The 7,294-nt window shown below is 59.8% G+C and overlaps 3 protein-coding genes across 3 annotated transcripts in view; 2 read left to right on the top strand and 1 right to left on the bottom strand.

Moving 5' to 3' along the window:
• VOLCADRAFT_73407 (uncharacterized protein) overlaps positions 1–428 on the top strand; it is a gene marked incomplete at its 3' end in the record, with an annotated part of 1,829 nt that extends 1,401 nt beyond the window's left edge. Inside the window, exon 4 of the mRNA XM_002947771.1 lies at positions 385–428. Within this exon, the coding sequence (XP_002947817.1) occupies positions 385–428 (44 nt within the window). The remainder of the gene's footprint in view (positions 1–384) is intronic.
• Positions 390–2,294, top strand: VOLCADRAFT_79829 (uncharacterized protein; the record flags this gene model as incomplete). The annotated part of the gene is made up of 5 exons (XM_002947770.1): positions 390–519; positions 1,043–1,150; positions 1,354–1,463; positions 1,599–1,689; positions 2,130–2,294. Coding segments are annotated over 5 exons (603 nt in total), but the record flags the coding sequence as incomplete, so codon positions are not given.
• A 3,172-nt stretch (positions 2,295–5,466) lies between these two features.
• The window catches only part of VOLCADRAFT_88090 (uncharacterized protein), a gene marked incomplete at both ends in the record, with an annotated part of 6,633 nt that continues 4,805 nt past the window's right edge, over positions 5,467–7,294 (bottom strand). Inside the window, 5 exons of the mRNA XM_002947647.1 lie at positions 5,467–5,512; positions 5,727–5,803; positions 6,025–6,145; positions 6,453–6,622; positions 7,006–7,138. Coding sequence (XP_002947693.1) covers positions 5,467–5,512; positions 5,727–5,803; positions 6,025–6,145; positions 6,453–6,622; positions 7,006–7,138 — 547 coding nt within the window. The remainder of the gene's footprint in view (positions 5,513–5,726; positions 5,804–6,024; positions 6,146–6,452; positions 6,623–7,005; positions 7,139–7,294) is intronic.

The following is a 7,294-nucleotide window of genomic DNA, read 5'->3' as shown; positions in this document are numbered from 1 at the left end:
CGGGTGGGAGGGCGCAGGCAGGGAAGGGACTGGGAACCCGGCTGGACTGGTGGTTGTGCAGGGTGTGGTGGTTAGCTGTTGTCGGTTAGCTCCCAGCAGGGCCGTACCGACAGCTAGCGCACCCGTGCCCGGTTTGCCAATGTCAGTTGCTAGTTGTCAGTTATTACTGTGAAGTGTTACCCATCACTCATAATTGCTAAGATATTATTTAATTGGATAGTTACCGTTGAGTAACTATCTAGGCCAGCATATGCTGCTGGCCTGGGGAGCATTACCAGCATTGCCGCCACTCCACAGCTGTCGCGATACGTGCTCTCCCCCTGCTGTGGCTTCTCCTCCGCGTCCTCCTGACCCCCCTCCTGACCTCCGCCGCCGTCGTCGTCGGTCAGGTTTGGGGGACTGCGGATCGCGGGTTTGAGCGGCATCTACAAACATCACGACTACACGCGCGGCCACCACGAGAGTCTGCCGTACAACGAATCCACCATTCGTTCCCTCTACCATATCCGCGACTTTGAGGTGACTGCTGAGGGGGAGGGGGGACCCCGCCCGGGGGGTTAGCTGCTGCCGCTGTTGCTTTATTGCTGCGGCGGCGCCGTGCAGCTGGCTCGGGCACTACAACTGCTACAACTGCCGCGACCGTTACAACCGTGTCGACGAGTAGGGTGCTATGCACCTGCGGATGCAGTTTACGATGAATGGCGTTTTCATGAATGTAGTGCCACCCTGCCCGGGGTGTTGTGTCTTGCGTGCTTCGCGTTTCCCCTCCTATATCACCCTTCCAGCCCCCCCGGCCGCCTCTCTGTCGGTTTGTGTTATATCTGTGGTTTGTATGCAGTACGATTGCCCTTGTCCCCCTCATGGCCCCCATCACAGCCCAACACGTGTTCATTGAATTCCCGCGGCTGGTCTGGTCCGTAGCTTCAGTGCCCGAAGAGCCTCGGTGGCTGCGGTTTTTTTCCACCCTCCTCCTCCAGCTCCTCGTCTTTGTCATTCTCGTCAACACCTGCTCCCATCCTCCACCTCGTCGGCGTGATGTCAGGTATACAGGCTGCTGCAGCTGCAACAACCTGTGGACATCTTCCTGTCGCACGACTGGCCAACTAACATTGCGCGGTACGGCAATACGGCGCAGCTGCTGGCCAGGAAGGTGAGCCTCCTTGAGGAGTAGCAGCCGCCACCTTCTCCTCCCACCCCTTCCCCCCCACGAAGGGCCGAAGGCGGTCAGAATGTTGTGTGGCGCACGTGTTTTCCGTGTTCGTAAATAATAATGTTCTCCCCGTTCTCGATTCCGTCCCGCCCTTCCCGCCCAAGTTGTCTGCATCCCCCTCCGCATAACCACCATCACCGCAGGCCTTTCTGCGCGCCGAGGTGGAGAGCGGCACGCTGGGCAGCCCCCCCGGCGCCCAGCTGCTGGCGGAACTAAGGCCCGCCTACTGGTTCGCAGCGCACCTGCACACCAAGTTTGCAGCGCTTGTACAGCATGATGTCAACAGCAGCAGCAGCGGCGGCGGCAACGCAACCACCAACAAAGCAACCCTACCGCAGCCGCCGCAGCCGGGTAGCGGTGGCCGCGGTGGCGATGGTGCCAGCAGCAGCAGCAGCAGCAGCACCCGGGGCGGCAGCGGCTTCCCCACCACTCGCTTTCTGGCCCTGGACAAGTGCTTGCCGGGCAGGGACTTTCTGCAGGTAGGTGTGTCGTCCCATCAGTCGTACATGTATTGAATCTGTACAATTCAAGGTATATGCTGATGTGTGTTCTTTTGGCACGAGAGGCAAATAACTACTAAGGGTTTTAGGCCTTTTTGAGGCCACCCCGCAGTGTCGCTTTCGGATTTGAAAGAGTCTTCTCATCTCTCCGTGAAGTAAACTGCTCCTCATCGCCCGAATCTCCCCCCCTCTCTCTCCCTCTCTCCCTCTCTCCCCTTCTCTCTCTCTCTCCCTCACCCTCTCTCTTCCCATCCATCTGATGAACATATTCAGTCCCAGCCACAAGGGTGACCCGCCTTAGCTCTCCCTCTATTCGCGGTGGGGCTCACTTCACCTCACTTCACCTCACTACTGATGTAACCGTCATCTGTCGACGCGGCGGCATGTTGCATCGACGTGTTGTGTTGCTGCTCGGTCAGGTCATCGAGGTGGATGCCCCTGGGCCGCCGGAGCTGCACTACGACGAGGAGTGGCTTGCCGTACTGAGAACCACACACCACCACACCAACCTGGCCTTTAAACACGCGCCACTGCCCGGTAGGACGGGTCGGGGGTTGGGGGGGAAGGTGCGAGGAGGCAGATAGGGGGAATGCGTCGGGGGGGAGGATCATACCATACCATACCATACCATACCATACCATACCATACCATACCATACCATACCATACCATACCATACCATACCATACCATACCATACCATTTGTCTTTCCGCCCCCGCCCGTACGAGTTTGTGTGCGTGTATGTATGTGTGTGTACGGCCTGTTAGGCATGGGCGCCCTGCGGAGCGGGCCGCGGCCAGAGGACGTTGAGTTTGTACGGCAGGTTTTGGCGGCGCGAGGCACCAGTCGAGTGCCGGACAATTTCGTCATCACGGCGGAGCCGTACAACCTGGCTTCGGGGCAGCGTCGTGGCCGCATGCCGCCGCGGCACGTGCGAAACCCGCAGGTGCGTGTGTTGCTGTGTGGGGGCCCGGGTGCGGAGCCGGTGGAGAAGGAATGGCAGGGGGGAAGTAGGAGCGGACGTGGGGGGTCTGGCCACCTGGTTTGAACCTGGACAGCAACAACGCGTCGCGCCTGCGGGTCGCCGCCTCCCGGAATCGACCACCCCGCAGAGCTCTCCGTAGCAACATCCGTCCAAATATCTCCTCCCCCCCCCCCCCCCACCCCACCCCAAACTCGTACACATACACGTACAACACGCACATGCGCAGACAGTGGCCTTGTTGGACATGTTGGGCCTGCCGTACAACCTCGACCACGGCGACGTCGCCGGCGGCAAGGGGGTTGCCTCGGCGTCACCCGCTGCTATTGGGGTGGCGGCGGCGGCGGCGGCGGCGACGCGTGGCGGCAACGTGGCGGGAGCTCCGCCGTCAGGCCGGGGTGGGTGGCGTCGGGACCATTTGATACGACAGGGGCCCGCTGGCCCGCTGGCCCTTCCGCCCCTTTGCAGCTCCCTGGCCCCCACCCCTCCGGTGCACCCCGCGGTACCGTACGCGCACGGTTCCTCGTCTCCTCCCCTCCAGGAGGGGCCCCCTCGCTTGCCCTTGTCTCCGTTTTACCCTTCCTCCTCCTCCTCCACCTCCTGCTGCTGCTGTGTCTTCCCTTGTCATTTTCCCACATGCTTCCGTTCCCTCGTGCACCAGCAACAGCAGCAGCACCGTTCACTCGTTCGTGGTTCGTCTTCCCCCCCTCTCCCCCTCCACCCCGCCCTCTCCCCCGCAGCGCCCATCTCGCTGTCGTGGACGGCCCGCGGCGGCCCTCCCGGCCTCCAGCAACATCAACACCAGCAGGGGGCTCAGACTCCCGGGGCGGCGCAGCAGCAGCGCCCAGTCGCGGCCTCGGAGGTCCCGGCTCCCCTGCTGCCCCCCAACCCCGAGGAAATCGACCTGGGGGACCTAGGGGACGAGGACGAGGAGAAGCAGCAGCAGGAGTGCCAACCCGGGACTGGAACCCCCTTGTCATGTGACCCCATGTTTCAGCCTCTGGACTTGTATTGACCAAGATATATATATATATATCGGTCAATACATATATATGTACATATGTACATATGTACATATATATGTATATATGTATGTATATAAGTAGCAAGGCGTGGTAGAAGTTGTGGTGGAGTGAACAGCGAAATGCACGACAGTGAGGTGACGGCGGTAGCAGGACGTTTGTTTGAATGACGCGTCTCACGATGTGTGGCCGCTGTGACGGCTGGTGCTGTCCCCTGAAGATGTGCGAGGAAGGAGGGACGGAGCGAGGGAGAAAGGGGCGGACGGACAAACTGACAGACAGAGTAAACGTCGTCGGCGCAAGTCGACCAGGCTACGCGCCAAGATGTACGGCATCCGGTTTCCCATTTTCAGGCAGGGCTCCCCTGCTGCTCCTCCTCTCCCCCTCCCGGACCACCAACGACCACCTCAGCGCTGATAAAGACCCAAGAAGTGGAGGGCATACGTGAAGGCAAGATGGTACGACAGTACATTCGTTGCAGTCCTGTCTTGCCCAGTTACACACACTCAGTACAAACACCATCCTGTTGCTGCCACTGAACTGAACTAAACGTCATATAATTATGTATGTTAAGCATTGAAGGGATGATGATGGTGATGAAGATGATGATAAAGATGATGATAAAGATGATGATGAAGATCGCGTTTCGCCTCGGGCGGGCACGGCGTTATGCAGCGGTATGAGCGCACACTCCTGAGCGGTCACATCATCACCAACAACATCAACATCCTCATATCATTCACCTCACCCAGTGGCACCATTGACCCCACCGGGAAAAGAAACACAGCACCAGCCTGCAGTGTGCTTTGCTGCAGTGTGGTGGCCGGAGAGTGTGCTGTGCCTCCGAATGTGCGTGTGTGTGCCTCCGAATTACCACTCCACCATCACCATTTAGTGGAGTACAGCGGGGTACAGTGGGGTTACGGCGGCCACAGCAGTCAGTGCGGGATCGCGTACATCGCTCTTCGGGGTTGGGGTGGTGGTGGTGGGGGAGTTGGGGTCACATCTGCGCTCACATCCCCCGCGGGCGCACAGGTCCCCGGTACCATTCTCGCCAGCGGACTAATGGCTTGTGTAGATGTCGTACGACCCATCTCTGCGGCTCGTCGTCAAGTCATCATCATCGTCATCATCATCATCATCATCACCATCATTACGTTGGGGGCCGCCGCCGCCGCCACGTGTCGTGTACCCCTAGCTAGCACTAGGCTGTGGTCGCGTCCTTGCCGCCCGCGGGGTGTCGCCCCCACCAGGGCCGAGGTCGCTGCTGGCCCCCGTATGCCCCTTGCTGCTGCCGCTGCTGCTGCCTCCAGCCGTCCACAAGCTCATCCGAGTTGTCGTACCCTAGGGACCTGTACGATACTCCCCCCGTAGGGTGAAGTGGAGTGGAGTGGGGTGGAGTGAAGTGGAGTGGAGTGAAGTGGAGTGGGGTGAATGTGCCGGATCGGCACTTACTCAAAACGCGAAACAAATGTGTTTTTGTTAGGAAGGTGGCGCATGACCCCTAGGCCTAGATGGCGTGAAAGACACATAGCTGTGTGTGTCGACACACATCTATACATGTATGTATATGTATCTGTTACATATCGACCCGGGCCTGACGGGGGTACCTAACCCCAATGGGAACGGCCGCCGAAGCACTGTCCGTCATTGGAGGGGTGTTATATCGGTCAGAGTCCTCACTGCTCTCCCTTATAAAGGAAAGGCGCCGTCACCTGTTCGAGTCCTCTAGCCAGCTACATACACACCAGCTCACATGCCATAGGAAAATCCCTTCCACCGAGCGCATGCTCTGTAGCTGTGTGTGTGTGTGTGTGTGTGTGTGTGTGTGTGTGTGTGTATATGCGGGGGGATCCCCCACATTATATATATGAAAGGCTTCGCACACGTGCTACATGCACACACACACATACACATACAGACGCACACACAGGTAAGTGCACCCCAAATAAGCGCTCAGTGGCGGCCCCCCTCCGCCCCCCACCCACCCCCCTCCATCAAGCGATCCGCACCTGAAGGCGAGGGCCACTCGTTCCATCTGGCGGAGCGAGAACCGCTGCGGCCGGCACAGGGCCACCACTGCCACCGCCTGAGGCCCGTGTGGAGGGGAGCGGAGGGGAGGGGAGGGGGGGGGAGGGGAGGGTTTAGGGAGTATCGGGTTACCGTTACTTGGAGAAGGTAAGGTACGGAAATATGTCCCCACCCACCCACGACAACAATAACAATGCAAAACACACACAAACACACACACACATACGCACACATGGCGAATAGTGCTGTGAATAAAGACATCCATCCTCCGTAGCGCACCTGGAACAGGCCATCGTGGGGGGAGTCCAGTACGGCATACGACTCCGCCAGCCGTACAACCGCTTCCGGATCCAGAACCGAAATCCGCCGTTGCAACACCCGCCCGACGGCACGAAGCAGCCTGGGAGGTGAAAGGGAGAGGGGTAAAGGGTTTGGTGCAGTCGTACTAGCAAGGTGGTGTTGTCGTACAGAAGGCGCCAGGGATCATGCACTGGTCGGCGAGATGGATACGACGCACGGTACGACGCCAGAATGCCCATCCACCACCACCATCATCACTCCCCTATCTATACCCACATACACCCTCCTCCCCACTAGGGCAATACGCGGGCCCCCGATATCTTTTGCCGTACGTGCAACGCAAGGGGGCACTCCGGAAGCGCCCCCCTCTTTTTCGCCACCATTGAAGGTCCCGCCGGCGCCCGCACCTTTCAAGCCCCTTCCCGCCTGTACCCGTCGAAGCAAGCCCGTACAAAAGTACGACAAGCTCCGCCGGCTTGTACGACGCCGCCTCATCCGCCACCCTGGTCGCCACCTGGGCGAGAAAGGCCGGGTGCACGTGCTCCAGTCGCCCCAGCGCCGAAACCACCGAGACAACCTGTACGACACATGCAGCAATACACATATGCGCATACGAGTGAGTATACAGATACGCACGAACTTACGGCAGCGGGCGCCAGGAGGCGGATAGGAGCTTGGATCAATAAATAATATTGCTGCTGGTTCTTAGAAGCGCATCGTACGGCAGTGACGGCGACCTGGCTTACTCTCCCACTGCCCCACTGCTACTTCCGTTGTCCCCAACTCCGCCTCCTCCCCAACCAAAACACACACGCGCGCGCGCCCCTCATTCCACGTCGACACTGTCGACATTTTCGCCCTTCCCATCCAACCCCTTCACCCGTCAAACCCCAATACCAACCCCCAACCACCCCCTATCAACCCCCAACCACCCCCAACCACCCCCCTACCCCGTCACACCTCCCGCCGAGTGAGGCTGCTCAGCCCGCCCCCCGTCGCCTCCACCACCCGGCCACACAGCTCGTCGATCAGGTCCGAGTCGTAGTGCTCCACACGACCCAGCGCCGAAACCAGTGTTGCCATTTGAGACGGACTCAGATACCGGTGGGGGAAGGGGAGGGGGAGGGGGAGGGGAGCGACCGGGGGAAGACGATGCCGCGATGGCGGCGCATACCTCTCCTCCTCTTCCTTCTCCTCATCTCCATCACCCTGCAACTGCTGCCGCGGCTGCTGCCCCTGATGTGGTGGC

The sequence above is a fragment of the Volvox carteri genome, assembly GCF_000143455.1.
Source record: "Volvox carteri f. nagariensis unplaced genomic scaffold VOLCAscaffold_7, whole genome shotgun sequence".
NCBI lineage: Eukaryota > Viridiplantae > Chlorophyta > Chlorophyceae > Chlamydomonadales > Volvocaceae > Volvox > Volvox carteri.
Note: the sequence above shows the minus strand (reverse complement) of the source record. Positions and strands in the feature narration are given on the sequence as shown.